The 17,423-nt window shown below is 38.5% G+C and overlaps 1 protein-coding gene across 1 annotated transcript in view; it reads right to left on the bottom strand.

The window, feature by feature from the left end:
• Positions 1 to 13,558: 13,558 nt before the first annotated feature.
• Positions 13,559 to 17,423, bottom strand: part of LOC132826480 (regulator of G-protein signaling 10-like) — a 35,279-nt gene continuing 31,414 nt past the window's right edge. The window contains exon 5 of the mRNA XM_060842438.1: positions 13,559 to 13,934. Within this exon, the coding sequence (XP_060698421.1) occupies positions 13,785 to 13,934 (150 nt within the window). The 3' untranslated portion in view covers positions 13,559 to 13,784. The remainder of the gene's footprint in view (positions 13,935 to 17,423) is intronic.

Below are 17,423 nucleotides of genomic sequence, written 5' to 3'. Positions count from 1 at the left end.
GATCCCCACCAGGCCTTTGGCTCTGGTGAGATTGCTCTCCATCACTGTCCTCATTACTACTCTACCTTTCACCTCTATCTCCACCATTTTAAGTCAACTTTGAGCTTTTAGTTCCAATCTCTACGTTCAAAAGCTCTCTCTTTCTTCATTTCTCCTACCAGGGCCTTCCTTTCCTTTTCTTTTTCCCCTACTTCTAATTGTAATTCAAATTGTTTCATTTCCTTTCTTCTTTCCTTTTGCTCTGCCAAGATTATTCTTTCCTTTTCTTTTGCTTGAAGCTCAAAGTTGCTACATTTGCAATAAGATTTTAGCCATTTCCAAAGATTCCAATGGCACTCTTGGGGCAATTGTAAATTGTAAATGCTGCGAGATTGCCACAATTATCTCCCCTTTCCTCAGAGACACAGACAACCCCACCTCTAGCTTCTTTGCCAATTCGGAAAGCTTTGCCTTGCTCACTTTCTGTTAAATAACTGAAATGACTTATTCCACCCCCAGGAAACTCTTCATGACTAAAAGGGCCATTACTACACAAGGAACACACATTATTTAAACCAACCAAATGAACCACCCAAAATAAAAAAAGACCAACACTAACCACTCACTGCCTTTGAGTCCAATAATCCTAAACCCAACCTAGAATTAGAAATTGTGATCCCAGATGAGCCCTGAGTTTGTTATGGACCAGTCTAAACCCTCTCATTATTAAGAAGATAGTCTAGACTCTAACTTCTTTTAATTTAAATGTGAATGCAAGGCATTGCAATCCAAATGCAATTTGATTAGTCAAACTACTCAACATTAAGCAAAACACACTTTATTTACAACAAAAGAAAGAAGAAATTGGAATAACATAAACTCACCCTTGGCAAAAGGCAAGTTTGAAAAATGGCTTGTCTTACAGGCAATTCTCTAGTCCAAGTGGAAAACATTAAGAGAAAACTCTGAGAGAGAGATTAGGGAGAGAGGCATGACTCCAGCAACTGCTACTGAAAAACTAAAATTAGAAATCGTGAAGCTTGACCCCCACCCATTCAGGGTACATCTACTACCTTAGAAAAAGAAAACCTCAAGGACTCACAAGCTGTTTACATTTTTAGCTGCGAAGTATACCAGTCAACACCATTGATCTCAATATTTCTTTGTAACAAAACCAGGACAAAATGACCTCTTAAAGCCAAAGTATCATCACACGATCCAAAAGAGCATTGGGGTATGACACATCTCAGCCAAGAACAATCTTCTTGTGTACTACTTGTCCAGCATGATCAAGTAGTTTACTATTGTGGTGTATTCTCACGCAAGGCATGATACCGGCTCTGAAATCTCTGTCCATTCTTTCTAGTCTTCTGTCTCTTTCCCTCAGTCTCTTATCCCATTTGGACACTACACCCATGCTTTTATACTCTACTGGGTTTTCAATTCCTTCGCAATGTTTATATAGAACTATGACTTTTTAAAATCTTTACTAACTTCAATAATCTGATTTAAGTAATTAATATTTTAAAAGGTATGACATGTATATGGCAGCCATAGGGTTAAAGTATTTTGATAATGAAGGAACTTCAGTACTGATAGGGTTAACAGGCTTAGCATTCATCTTCATATTATACCCATTTCAAATTGAGCATTTGTTATAGTCATGAAATCTCATACACATGCTGCTCTAACCAAACTACACGTCAGCACATGCGGGCCTGCTAAAAGAATAGTGCCTTTTATAAACCAGTCTTCAATGAGGAGCAACATGTGCTGACAGGCATCGGGAAATCACAGAACAGCAGCTGTTTTCCTGATACTGCTTTAGGCTTATTGAAAGAAATGTTCTGTTGATAAAATTAAACGTATCTGACAGACTTTTTTTTGTGAGGAAGGCTGGTGCTGGGATCACGAGAGTATTGCCATACAAGCTATAAGTCAAACTTCTGTTTAATAAAATGATTAAGTTGCTTCTTGTAAATTCATTCTTGGGATGTAAGTGTAACTGACAATGTCAACATTTATTGATTCTCTCTAAATGCCCTCACAAGAATGTGAAGAGGCTTTCTTCATGATATGGTTTAGTGAATTGATACAACTCAGTACTTCAGAAGGCAGGAAGGCACATGCACATCAGATGAGATAAGAACCTTCCTAAACAACATAAATTGTTTTATGATATCCTGACAGTTTCATGGTCCCTATCACTTACGCTGTTTACATTTGGCTGAAGTACTCCTACAAATCAGGTTGACCATGGGGAGACAGTGGTGTAATAGTAAATTCACAGAGCTACCAATCCAAATGCCCAAGTTAACATTTTGGTGGAATGAGGTCAAATCTCATTGTAGCAGCTGGTGGAATTTAAATTCAATTAATAGATCTGGAATTTAAAGCTAACTACTGTAATGGTGACTATGAATCTTTTGATGCAAGAACAAATGCAGCCTTCTGGTGATTGTAATGATGTCAGCCAGGTGAACCACATAAAATATGAGTTCCCCAATAGGGGCGGTTAATCTGGTCCAATCAGAAGCCCTGGCAGACAGATGTAAACAGGAATGTCACAGCATTGCCCTTTGATGTGAAGGGCACTGCTTGTCACTCGGTGTTTCCTTTCTTCCTGGTGGTGGAAATTAAATAAAGATTTGCGCACTTTGTGCAGTTAGGCGGTAGTGTGGGGGTTAATAAGAGAAAAAAAAAGTAAACAGGAATGTGAGAGCTTCTGTTCACTCTGAAAGCTGGCTCTGAGGGAGCTGGATCAGTGTAAAGGACTCTCCATGTGTAAAAAAAAGGGTGACTTGATGATGGAAAATGTCCTCTATGGAGTAATTTCAGTTCCAACTTCCCTTTAGAAAGGAAACCTCTTGTCCTTACCTGATCTGACCTATATGTGACCATAGCAATGCAGTGGGCTCTGAAATTGCTAAAGAAGATCAGTTTAGGATGAGCAACAAATGCAGGTCTTGCCAGTGATGCCTATCTACTATGAAAGTCACAAAATGACATGACCCTCTGTAATTAGTATCCTTATATACAGATGAGGAAGGACACCACTTTGACTGGGACAACACATCTAGGACAAGCCAAACAGAGACACGTGTTTCTTAGAGAATTTCTAGAAGCATGGCATTCCAACCAGAACTCTATCAACAAACACATCGAGTTAGAGCCCATCTATCACCTCCTTAGAAAAAGAACAGGAAGTGACTTCACCACAGGAAATGATGTCACCACAGCAAATGACATCACCAACCCAAAGAAACCCAAACATCTAAATAGAAGGCGGGAATTATCAACAGTGCTTCGCCCGGGATCCCACTGAAGATGTTGCCTAGTAGGGTGACGAAACGTCTGGAAATAAACCTTCCAGCTCAGCGAGCAAATCTACATCCAGAACTTCAATCTGAGCTACAAAGCTTCTCAAAACTCACTATAGAAGACAATATTAAAAATGTAGTGGCAACCACTTCCATTACAGTCGGCTTCAATTGCAAAGGTGTGGCCTGTAATGTAATAAGTATGCAAAATATTTTGAGTAACTATTAGCTAGCACTTACTGATTTCAGGCAAATAGGATCTTCAATCATTTTCAATAAGGTATTCATATTTCAATAATCCTTATTGAAAGAACCAATGTAAAAGTGTTTGCTTATTTTAGGCAAAATCTGTTATTCAAGCAGTTTCAGCCAATATCTGGACCTCAGTATAGTCGATTATTTTAGTGTTGCAATTCTGGATTCAACTTCTGACCAGGACTCACTGGAGATTTTCTGCTTTTCCAGAAATATATTGGATACTTTGGTTTTGCAATTACCATCAAATACATGTTATGGGAACTTTATATGAACATTGACTCTGAGGACTGTAGCCACGTTTTATTTCCAAACTTTTAAAACTGGATTCTAATAATCACAGCAGAATTGCAATTTGTATTCTCTAAATTATTAATCCATCACCCCTGGATTACTAATTCATTGATGTAACCAAACTCTAATGTACACCCATATTTTTAAGGTAGAAAAGAATAACAACAATGTGGAAATAAAACAGAAAATGCTGGAAATATTAAATACACAGGAGCACTGATTTTCCTGTCAAGAGTGAACAAATGTTGCAAACCACTCGTGACATTTAGACTTGCCACAGCCTGTGGCTTTTACCAGTATTTGAGAGTCAAAATAGCCCAGCACCTTCTGCAGGGGATTGGGAAACTCTGAGAATACACTACAACATGCTCCCTTTATCAATCAGAATGAAGAATCTTAAGTGAAGCACACAGGGATATATTTAATGGAGGTGAGGGGGGGTGGGGTGGTGGTGGTTCTCACCCAACAAGTGGCAAGCTATTGAGAGCTGTATGCCACTTCTTTTCAGAAAGAATATTAAATGGCAATCAGCACCTAGCCAGAAAGCAGTGGACCTTCCCTGGGCTCAAGGATCCTAAGGACAGAAGTGCCTTATGCTGAGAGCTGCTGGTCACTTAGAAACTGGCTGCTCAATAGAACAATAATTCCACCAGGAAATGGTGGCTAAAGGCATTTCAATACCTAACCTCATATCCAGGCCACTCATGAATGATGGTAGGGTAGGCAGTGTCCTGGGTTGGGAGTCACATGGGAGGCATTAGGGGCTTAGTAGTGAATTCAAGGGGCTTGCTCTCAGGGGGTGCACTCCATCTTCATAGTATGGGCCCTCAATCAAGTGCTGAGTGCCTTTGAATAAGAGCACCTCCTCTTCCCCCACAGATTGCCAGCAGCCTGTCACAGGTTTGCTTGTCGTGCATTCTTCTTGACAAGCCCTTCTCTCACCATTGTGTTGGTACCAACTGAGGCAGGATGTGGCCCTGCAGCAGAAATAAATTTCCTACCTAAGGACCTCAACTAGGAAGGTTCTTTGTGGGCTTTTCCACCCTTGCTTTCATTATCATGAAGGCAGGATAGTAGCCTTCCATCATCCTCCCACCTTATTAACTGTGCCCTGGCACCCAATTAACACAGGAGAGGGCAGTAGATGCTGTCTACGGAGTCAAAACTGGTAAATTAGAATATCTAATTCAATTCAAAATCACATATCGAAATAAAGAGATCAAAGAGAAGACAGAATTAAGGAAGATAAAAGAGCCGGAAAGTTTTAATTTAAAAAATATTATTGCCAATAATAAAAGTTTTAAGGAATGAAAGTACACACTTTAAAAACACATTTCAGAAAACCAAGCAGTAATCAAGGTGTATGTCATTAAAAATTTACTTCCATTCAAAAATGACAAACTCTAACTTTTTCTGGCATGTTTAGTGAGTACCTAATAAGTATTGCAATTGCATACAATGGCAAATCATTTGGTGAAATATCATTACAGCGAAGTCTCTGAAAGGGTAACTCAATAATAATTTTCTGAATTTAACATCACATATGCAGATACCAGCAGTTGCTGTACACTTTGCTGTTTGATAACTTTAGCTTTAAGTAACCTTTTCCCACTGCAAAATCTGAGTTACTGCTTTTATTGTGAATCACCCTGATGCTCACTTTTGACTTCTTGAAATAGCACCATTTAAAGAAGGTCAGAATACATGAGCTTTGTAAAATCAGTTTCAGAGTTAAGTAAATGCAAGTGTTTAAATGCAGGGGTCTTCCCTTTTGCCATTAAAATTAAATACCAGGGAAGAACAGGTAGTCATTGCATTGAGCATTACAAAGATACAACATCAATCAATTTGGCAGAAGTTCCTCCATCTCCTGATTTTCCTTGTGGCATGAGTCATGAAACCATGATGCAATTGCTATGACATCAGCTTCAGAGTAAAGTGAGCATGATGATCAATCAATTATGGTTCTGCACCCAAGTATATTGTTAAGAGGAATTGATGTCCTGTTGAAAGTGCCACTTTTAGAAGATGAACAAAGAAAATTGCTGAAAAAATATTGTGAAATTTGCATGACTTTACTACCAGTTGGTGACAAGTTTGAGAAGGGTTTGAGAATTGAAAACTGCTATGATTCAGTATGTATTAATCATTGAAAACGCTGAGGAATGTGAATGACTTCATATTATACAATACAGTTTCCCATAGTTTGCACTATATTAATAGGCAGTGGATTAAAACATTGCACATTAACAATTGATTGAAAACCTAACTAATGTTAATCAATGTTCATGAGTCCAAATGTAAAGTTGAATTTCATGCATGTGTTTTCAGACAGTTTTTTTATGATTATGTCACTGACACTTTCTTTATGAAATACATTTTAAATTTTCAATGGCATATGTACCAAAACTAATTTCCATGGGGTATGCATATCTTATTCTGGGTTATGAAGTGCTTTATCCAGCAATCCTATTTAACCAAATCATATTGTTAAGCTGGATACTGGAAGGTAGTAAAAATCAAGACTATATCATTAAAAATTGCAGACTCGTTCATTATGAGAGGAAGATATATTACAAGTATTTCCTGACAGATGTTAAGATTGATGTGGAGCTACACGAGAGATTTATTCACGTTGCAATTAAAATACAGCTCGTGGTCTGTCAAGGTAATCAGATAAATGGCTCATTTCCTGTCCCACCAAAGTAGTCTGAAATGAGGTTCATGCTCTGCCAAGAAAAATGATTCATATCCTATTTCACCAAGCGAGTCTGTACCATGGCTCAGTCTTGTCCAGCTGAGGCTTTCTGAAACATGACTAGTATTCTGCTTTATCATGGCAGACTGAATGTTCTCCCAATTTGCTAATAAAAGGCGGTGCTTAAAACAATGTGAGGCAATAGCTTAGGATTTTAGAAAGCTATTCCAATGGAGGCATATTGACCTTTTAGTGGGGTAAAAAAGTCACATTCAATTATAATCATAAGGATGATTAACATGATAGCACAAAAATAAGAGATCTATTCAAAAGGAGTACAGGGTTCTCCTGATGTCCAGGCCTATAATCGTCTCATCGAATTGTGTCAAAACAGATTAACCCATCATTCCTTCCATTTGGGGTGAGTGTTTGGTGGGATTATTCCATGGAAAAATCATCCCATTGTTGTTTGCGGGATTTTGTTGCATGCATTTGAAAGGATTTCATTGTATGGGAGGTATTGCGAAATATTTCTAGGCGTGAAAAAGCACCACGTAAATGCATATCCTTCCTTGTCAGTGACAAGTCTGAATAAGTTGTCAGGTTTGCAGAAGATCCTTTCAACACTGTTTTTCTTTGCTAAACCTGCTTCCCTATGGACTATTTAATAATATATTTTACTCGCAGTTTGTATCTATCTAGTTGTGAATTTGATCATTCATTTTTTGTTTTGCTTAAACAAAGGATAAATTCTTTTGGCACTGGTCCCAAAGTATGTTAATAAAATTTCCCAAAAGCAAAAATTGCTGAAATATTCAATTCTCACAAATGGGAAATGGAGGAATCTGAAACAGGACAACTGGTGCCTGAAGTATTTATCACAGTCTATTGATGATTTCTATATAGTATAATAATGTCTGCAAAAGTTAAATCTGAACATCGCTTCAATAAACTATCAGTTTAGGCTTGTCTATTCTGAGCCTCTAATCTAGCACAGTGAGATTCTGGCTTGGGTTCAAAGCTTCCCTCTCCTGCTACATAGCTGAAATGTTTCACCAGTGCTTAACAACAGTCCAGACAAGAATTCCAAAAACAACAGTCTGCAGACTCTAGGATTGAAGATGGTAGATTTTTAATCAATCATGTTTAATCTTGCTGGCAACTATTAATAGTGGAACAAATAAAGCAATATTTTTTAAAGTTTAAAGCAGATTTATCAAAAAGAAAAATAGCAATATCCCACTATTTGTGATATCCCAAGTAACTTATAAAGTTTAAAATGCAGAATTTCCTACATCAAATTTAATAGAAATTACATTTCACGTTATTCCTGTCTTTTAATTATTCCTAGCTTTAAAAAGCCTTTAGAAATTCCATACAATGCATTCCTAATCTCAGCAAAAGCTATCTTAGGCAGCAATAAAGAATATTGACCCTACACTTCTTGTACTATACTTTTCTAATGTCTAGTTCAAAGTAACAATACCAGAACCAGTCTGCAATCCATGTAGTAATCTGTAAAAACAAAAGGTAGCCATGATGTAGAGTCATACATGTAGTTCAGAACAGGCCCTCTGGCCCATTGGGTCTGCACCGATTTATTGACATTAATCTCACTTTCCAGCACTTGACCCATAGCTTTGACTGTTTTGAAGTTTCAAGTGCTCACTCCATGTCCTCTTTAAAGGTTGTGAAGTTTCTCACATCTTCACCATCTCTGACAGTACGTTCCAGATACCCACCGTGCCCTGGGTGAAAACTATTTTTCTTCAAATGCTCTCTAAACCTCCTGCTCTTCACCATTCCAGCTGCCATGGATCTGCCCAAACTATGTGTATCTTCCTGTAACCTAAGACCTTCTTCCTCACTATTAACCACCAATTTATTTATTTCAATAAAACTGAGCACAGAGTGAATTGCACATTTGTTAATTCAGTTTCTCAATGTTTTTGGGCAGAGTCAATGTAGGAGCTCTTTTCCTGGAATGCACAAGTCACCAGATAATTAAATTTACAAATAAGGAAAAAAATTAAAATAACCAGGAAAACCCATTCCAGCAAGGCAACATTGTATTTAATGTAAAAACACAACAAATCAAGACTTGTGTATTATACACACACAAGTACAAAAATTAGTCATATTATTGACAAATATATTAACATAAACAGAAACAACAATACACAGATGGAATGTGTACAATAACAATTGTTTTAATCCTCCTGAATTGAAACCTTTGTCAGATTTTGAAGACCATAAATTGGCCCTGAGGGTTTCTCCTAAACCTTCAATTTCAATTTTTGTTTAAGTAATTCACTTGTATTAAAGATAAACCATGGTATGCAACATATAGAAGTGGTTACAATGATCTTATACATGCATTTGCAAAGATAATTCAAAGCAGTATTGTGGCATATGGGTTGGGATAATAACGTGATGCACCAAGCAATTCTTTTGGTTGTAGATTTACAGTCAATTCCCCACAGATTGAGTCCTGGACCTCAAGCAGAGAACATTAAGTATAACATCAACAGTTCCTTCCAGGAAAGAGGAAAAGAAAATTAAAGGTGAATGGATTATTTTTGTACATGCAAAAGAGCTTGATCTTTGTAGAAGGCAGGGAACAAATTGACTGGCAGGATTACTAAAGGATTGTCATGGAACAGAAAAGAAAGCTCAGCTATCATTTATTAACAATATATTTCATGAATCTGAATATCACTTTCAGTATCCAACAAAGTGAAAATTCAGTCTAATGGATGAAATTTACTGCAAGCAATGAGGTTTCTGTCCATTTGCTGAAAAACTGTAGGAACGCTAAGTATTCTCAAGAGGCTAATACAAATTTATAGCAACCATGCACCTGCCTTGGCACCATTGTGTCAAATTAAGCAGGTGCAGGGCGAAATCCTGGTCCCCAGGGTCTCCAATAATCAGAGGCAGGCAGCTGACTAGTACCAAAGGGTTACATCCAAAACGTTGACTTCTCCACCTCCTGGTGCTGCCTGGCTTGCTGTGTTCTTGCAGCCTACTAGTTGACTGGTATCAGCACAGCCACCAGGAGAGTTAGTCAAAACCTGTATTACACTCAGGTCTTCACCAGGAATCAATGATGGAACCCTGGAGATCATGTAGGTGAGGTGGATCATAGGGAGTGTTCAGTGAGGGAGGGGGATTGAGAGACCGGCTTAGGTGTTGGCTTCCTACAATACCAGGTCCCTCAATCAAGAATGCCAAAGTTTGGGGGCTCCCACCGTTAAATACTAGTTAACTGGAGAGCCATGTGACTTTGCTATTCCACTGGTTCTGTACTTGGCCCTTATGCATCTCAACTTTCTTGCAGAGAAGCTTGCAGCCTGACATAGTTTCCACTCGGAGCTTTATCAGCCTGGAATCAGGAATGCTGCAGCATCTTCACTCCCTCCCCAAACCCTCCTACATAATCAATCTACCCATCTTCAAACTCATATTACACTCCATTCACTGAGAAAAAAAACACTAATCACATCTTAATTGCTGTTAAAATTTATAATTGAGTTTCAACAATTTCATGCATTCCTGCTGGTATTGAGTGTCAAAGACAAATTATGAGATTGGTTCTTCAAATTATGAGAACTTCCAAAGTCCAACACAAACAAGTGCATCATGGCACTATGGGATATTTAAAGTATATTATTCCATGGAGGTCCTTGTGTCTCCCTGGGATAATAAAGTATGAATCTATAAACATGCTATAGTTGTTTTATAAATCATTGATACAATGATGGTAAGTGTATACTGTATAATCAAGTTCAGGCCAATTTCAAGAAATAGATCAAACAACATCCATGAGCTGCCCCTCTACAGTGCATGAACATTGAATGTTGATCATTAACTTATTTTATCAAAGTCCTGGCACAGACAAACTCAACTGGCTTTGAGGGAATGCTGAAACAGACTCAAATGCATTTAACTGACAATGTAATGTAAGTGATTGAGATTGCTCTCAAATCAAATCCTTATGATGAACTCAAGGGGGTACATCTGAGAGAATCAAGATAAATAGTTCAAGGTTGCACTAAAGGGAAATCTGATCAACTGTGCTTTGCCATTTTATACAAGGAGCAAAACATCTTCTTAACACAATTATTGACACCAATAGTGCTGAAAAGAGGGAAAGACTCATTTAAAAGCTCAACCAAGTGATGTTGACTATCAATGAATTTTACAAATGCATTCGAAATTTCCATTTACACATCAGCTTCAGTACCAACATTACTGGATAACACAAGCATGAATGTAACCTGAGGTTTTTATTGTTGTTCTTTCTCAAATTAGCAATGAGAACCATTATATTACTGTTGTCTTGCAATTACTTTAAAGATTCAAAGTTTTTGAATATGGATCCTTACAGGTAAAATTCTTTCAAATGTAAAATGTAGTTTGTTTGGGAGACCACTCCATGTGCTGTCGATCATTTGTTTTACATATACAGGGAAGCGATGCCTAGTGGTATTATCGCTGCACTGTTAATCCAGAAATTCAGGTAACATCCCAAGGACCTGCCTTAGAATACTGCCACGGTAGAAGATGGAATCTGAATTCAATTTTTTAAAAATCTGGAAATAAGAGTCTAATGATGACCATGAATCCAATGCTGATTGTCAGGAAAAACCCATCTGGTTCACTAACGTTCTTTAGGGAAGGATATGGCCATCCTTACCCAGTCTGGCCTACATATTACTCCAGACCCACAGCAATGTGGTTGACTCTTAACTGCCCTCAGGGCAATAAGACAGGCAGTCAACACTGCCTAGCCAGTGATGTCCACATCCCATGAATGAAAAAGAAAATAAAATTACATTGGACTAATTGCAAAGCCAAATGATGGCATATGATGGATAGAAACATCTCCCAAGATCATTTTAACTAAATTGCATAATGCCCTGTGAGTTATCAGTGAATATACTTTGCTTTCTTGCCATTTCACTTCTTTCCAGAACTGAAGGCTTTGACTTTCAGCATTTACGATTTTTAGTTACATATAAAATATAGTACAGAACAATTTTGTAAGAGATGAAAACCAACACAACTACACTGGAAAGGCATTAACTCCGAATTTATGGCTATATAAAAATGTCGAATTAGCATTTGATGCAATCAACAGGTCATGTCACACTTATACAGTACAAAAATTAAAAATAGAACTATGAGAAATTCTTTCAATACAGTGAGTGCCTGTTCATTAGCAGGCAGATAATTGAATAAATAGCCCTTTTTCTTTAATGGAGGTATTTAAAACCAGTATGATAGAATTGCAGTACATGGTATTTAAATATGAGTATCCAATGGATTAAAGAGAAATTCCTTGTTTTTTTAATTTTAATAAAGCTTTTACCTTTTCCAACTAAAGGAATTTTGCATGATAATATTACACTAATTTTACCACACTGACTTGATTATAGTTCATATCTTCTCTTATCTAATCTTCACACAGATTCTGAAATAAGGTCTATCTCATTAGAAAGCGCAATTACCCCTTGTAAGTCTATCAATTATCAACCCACTCAAATTCCAATGCTTGTTGGCTATATTTGGTAGAAAATTGACTGAAGCGTATATCTTGATGTAATAGGCACATGGAATACATTTTAATGAAGGTACAGCATATTACCATCAGAAGCGCAGATGTCATTAAACAAATGCACCAGTAGTGTGCACATTTACAGTTTGTATTATAGCTTGGGAAAATATTTCACCATTTGATAGTGAACCGGCTTTTGGATAAAATTAACTGACTGCAAACATTATACAATTAAGCATAATTCTCCTGCCTTTCCCTGAATTTTTTTTAAAAGATTGTTCTCAGTTCACAATATTTAGTAGTTTAAAGCAATGATTGAATCTATTGTCATCATCTGCACTCCAATGTATTCCAAAATTTAGTTGGGACAGCTGTATAAGGCAAATGGTAGTCTTGGTCTTATACCCAGGAAATCAATCACAATTTAATCCTGCTGCTTTTCACATCAGAAACGCAGAGATAGTACCCAAAATATCTACTTATTCATCCTGATGCTGAAGTTTACACGTCATTGTTCAGAGTGCGTGGTCTACAGCTGTGTTGACATGTAGCTGAAAATGTGTTGCTGGAAAAGCGCAGCAGGTCAGGCAGCATCCAAGGAGCAGGAGAATTGACGTTTCGGGCATGAGCCCTTCTTCAGGAATTAGGAGAGTGTGCCAAGCAGGCTAAGATAAAAGGTAGGGAAGAGGGACTTGGGGGAGGGGCGTTGGAAATGCGATAGGTGGAAGGAGGTTAAGGTGAGGGTGATAGGCTGGAGAGGGGGTGGGGGCGGAGAGGTCAGGAAGAAGATTGCAGGTTAGGAAGGTGGTGCTGAGTTCGAGGGTTGGGACTGAGACAAGGTGGGGGGAAGGGAAATGAGGAAACTGGAGAAATCTGAGTTCATCCCTTGTGGTTGGAGGGTTCCTAGGGCGGAAGATGAGGCACTCTTCCTGCAGCCATCGTGTTGCTATGGTCTGGCGATGGAGGAGTCAATGGACCTGCATGTTCTTGGTGGAGTGGGAGGGGGAGTTGAAATGTTGAGCCACGGGGTGGTTGGCTTGGTTGGTCCGGGTGTCCCAGACCATAGCCAGACCACAGCAACACGACGGCTGGAGGAAGAGCCCCTCATCTTCCGCCCTAGGAACCCTCCAACCACAAGGGATGAACTCAGATTTCTCCAGTTTCCTCATTTCCCCTCCCCCCACCTTGTCTCAATCCCAACCCTCAAACTCAGCACCGCCCTCCTAACCTGCAATCTTCTTCCTGACCTCTCTGCCCCCATCCCCACTCCGGCCTATCACCCTCACCTTAACCTCCTCCCACCTATCGCATTTCCAATGCCCCTCCCCCAAGTCCCTCTTCCCTACTTTTATCCTGGCCTGCTTGGCACACTCTCCTCTTTCCTGAAGAAGGGCTCATGCCCGAAACGTTGATTCTCCTGCTCCTTGGATGCTGCCTGACCTGCTGCGCTTTTCCAGCAACACATTTTCAGCTCTGATCTCCAGCATCTGCAGTCCTCACTTTCTCCCTGTGTTGACATGTATCCTACCTGAGAATACTCAGTACCATAATTTACAGAGATTACATGCATGCTTTTCTCCAACACAGTCAACACTTAACCAATAGGCATCATTACAGTCCATTAGCAAGTAAAGCTAAGAAAGCACACGTTTGTTATGAAGCTAGTCCACAAGTTTAGTTATCGATTATAAATCCTGGATGCCCTCTTCGGTACAGTTTCATCAGAATCTAGGGAAGTCTTTCCACTTTCTTCCAGTTGCTTGACTTGCTGGCATAAATCAGATTTCAGAAAACGATTGTAACTGTCATATTTCATAAGAGTAAATATCTGTAAGATAAAAAGGTAATGTATCAAACAATGATGCAATCAAACAGCAGCACTTTTGTCATCTATGAAACTATGTGATTCATTGAAGTGAAAGCTACTTAAAGTAGAAATTATATTGCTTCATGTATATTCTTAAAAACTCAATTCCAAACTAGAAAAGAACAACTGATGCTCAACTGTTCAATTACAGCATTGCCACGTGATGGCACTGATCTCTTCCAATCTTTACTAAAGTTTGTGCTCCGTGGATCCTCAGAGAAATATAGGGTTAACTTGTGGGGGGAAACTGCCATCTTCAAGAGTAAACAATATGTCTACACAGTCTCCTTTAAACAGTAATTGCATGGAATTGCCACTATTTTCAAAAGTGGCTGAATTGAAGAACATGTTCTCATTCCAATGTATATTTCTTTTACATTCTTTCCTATCACCAAACAGGTGGTGACATTCTGCACTTTCAGTTCGTCATTATATTTTGACATAGAAGTTTTCTTGTTTTACAAAATAATTATTTGAAGGACAAGATTAAAAAAAAGAATAACCTTAGGATGGGCAGAGAAAACTACCAAAAATAAGAGATAGATTAAAGGAATTAGTTGTATGACAGACTGAGCCATGGATTTATAGCCATTTAAAAAAACCTGAACTGACTAAAATATAGGTTACTTCCAGAAAAGCAGAAACTAGACCCTCAGAATGGGAAAAAAAATGGCAAAATGGCTCCTTTATTTAGACCACATTAATGGGAACTGCAGAAGTATTATAACTTTTTAAAAAATATTCTGATCATTAGTTCCTAAATCATAGGGTTAAAAAATGTAAACATATTGTGAAATGAAGCACAGAATCATGACTGAGTGCTCAAAACTTCATGCAATAATGGTGGCACTAACTGAAATACATGAGACAAACATGAGAAAACAACAAGGAACACGTAATGGAAGTAGAAACAAAAACAGAAATTTCTGGAATACGTCAGCAGGTCTGGCAGCATCTGTGGAGAGAAATCAGAGTTAACATTTTGAGTCCAGTGACCCTTCTTCAGAAGGTGTTCAGAGACATGCATTGGAGCAGAATGTTGTGGTCAACTCCATCAAAAACAGCAGGCAAATCAAGAAGGAGGTTATCGAGAAGATCGTGTGACTTTGGTTAAGCACCATTTCTGCACAGCAACAGGGACAGAACCAGGATTCAAAAGAGGAGTTCCAAGAAAGATAAATATAATTAGGGAGTGGGGTGTAATAACAGGTTCAAAGATTTTGCCTAGAAGAAACAGGCTCTTGATACGAGGTACAATCACAATAAGGGCAGAGGGGAACTGAGAGAAAGTTTATTCTGGTATGAAGTAGCAGAGGCAGCTGAATATGTTATGATTTATGTAATGAAAAGGTTCAGGAGTTGTTGCCCTTGTTGTTGGAGGTTAGAATGAAGGAGGCATGGTATTTCAGAATAGAGTCAGTTCTGCTTTCTTGGATGGTCTTTGAGCTGTTGTCAGTTTTAGTGATTGAAAGCATAGTTGATACAGCTTTAACTGATCTAACTAGATATTTTTCCTTTACTCAGTCAGAGGATGTAGACATTACTGGCTATACCAAGATATATTGCCAATCCTAACTGTCCAGGGGATAGTTTAGAGTCAACCACAATCCCATGGGTCTAGAGTCAGATATAGGCCAGACCAGGGAAGAATGGCAAATTTACTTCCCTAAACCATGTTGTGTACCCAATGGATTTTTATGATAATCAACAGCAGTTACAGAGTTTCCATTCGACCAGCTTTTTAATTTCAGATATCTACTGAATTTGAATTTCTCCATCTGTCATGGCAGGATTCAAACCTATGCCCCCAGAGCATTAACCTGACTTTCTGGATTGCTAGATAATTGACTCCCCACTTATCTTGTACTAAAAGGCAACGGGTTTGTCCATGTGGATATACCAGGGACAAAACAGGATCAGAAATAGTAGTACAAGGGACAAAAGTCACAACTGTTCATCACCATCTCAACAAATTTACAACGGCCTAGATGTCATATTGAAGGCTCACAATTTAGGAAGAAATTTGAGAGTACGGAGGTGAGTGAGTTGGGGGAGGAGTTTTTAATGCAGGGTGAGTTATAGAAAGAAGTTGGCTTAGAAGTGAGGGATGATAGAAAAAATAGGAGAGCAATACAAAAGATTGATCAGAGTTTGCCTCATCAGTGATTTTAACAATAAGTCGCTCTGCAAATGGGTAGGGGATTTTAAATGGACAGAAAATTTTCAGGAGGAAGTGAAGGTACTATGAACACAAAGGTGAGGACGCAAGATGATTTGAGGCTATTGGAGAGTACAAGCGATTGAAATCATACATATAAGTTGCTCAGTGCACAGACTGAAAGGAAGAAAGCCATGAGGGTATGTGTGAGAAATTTGGAGAAATATTTGATGGGTGGTAGAGGTTATTATGTTAATATAAATGTCTACAATATATAATCATTACATGGATGGCAAGAGCTTTAGAAGCGATTAATTGTGGTCTACCAGGAGAGTTTACAGACTCCAAGCTGGGCGCATTTGTGCTGCACCAAGGGAAACTTAACTCCAACCTACAGACTGCAATTCTTTTCAAAACATTTGGTTTTCAGAAGGATCTGGATGTGGAGATTTCCCTCTTCGATTTAATGTTTTCAGTTGAAATAAAATATTTTGCACAGTGCACCACTGGAGCCAAGTGTTCCATTTGCTGCAGATTGCTGACATGAGAAAAGGAATTCTAAATCCTGAAACTGACTTCATTGTTATCAACACTAGATCACTTCTCAACACAAAATATTTCAACTGTAATTCAGTATATATCAACATTTCAGTGCTGGTTGACAGCACTGCCTGAAAGAATTTGCATGTTGAATAAATACGCTTTTAAAAATATGTAACCTGACTTCAATTTCTTAGTTATTTCACTTTTAATTCACGCAAATATTCTTAATTGACTGGATTATTGACTGGAAAGGTCAATATATGTATAAACACTGTCCTGTGAGGAGAGATTTTTTTTCTGGTTTTAACTCATTCATGAGTTGTGGATGTTGCTGGCTGGCCAGTATTTGAAGCCTGTTCCTGGTTGTCCTTGAGAAGGTGGTGATGAACTGCCTTCTTGAATCACTGCAGTCCATTGTGGGTTAACCCACAATGATTGTAGGGAGGGAATTCCAGTATTTTGAGAATGCCACAGTGAAGGAATGGCGATATATTTCTATGTCAAGGTGATGAGTCGCTTTGAGGGGAACGTGCCACTGGTGATGGTCCTATTTGTATGCTGTCCTTGTCCTTATAGATGGAAATGGTCCCAGGTTTGGAGAGTGCTGTCTAAGAAGCTGTGGTGAATTTCTGCCGTGCATCTTGTAGATAGCACACGCCGCTACTACTGAGCATCAATGGAGGAGGGAGTGGCTGCTTGTGGATGTGGAGCCAATCAAGTGGGTTGCTTTATCCTGAATGGTGTCAAAC

The sequence above is a fragment of the Hemiscyllium ocellatum genome, chromosome 22 (genome assembly GCF_020745735.1).
Source record: "Hemiscyllium ocellatum isolate sHemOce1 chromosome 22, sHemOce1.pat.X.cur, whole genome shotgun sequence".
NCBI lineage: Eukaryota > Metazoa > Chordata > Chondrichthyes > Orectolobiformes > Hemiscylliidae > Hemiscyllium > Hemiscyllium ocellatum.
This window is presented reverse-complemented; position numbering and strand designations above follow the sequence as displayed.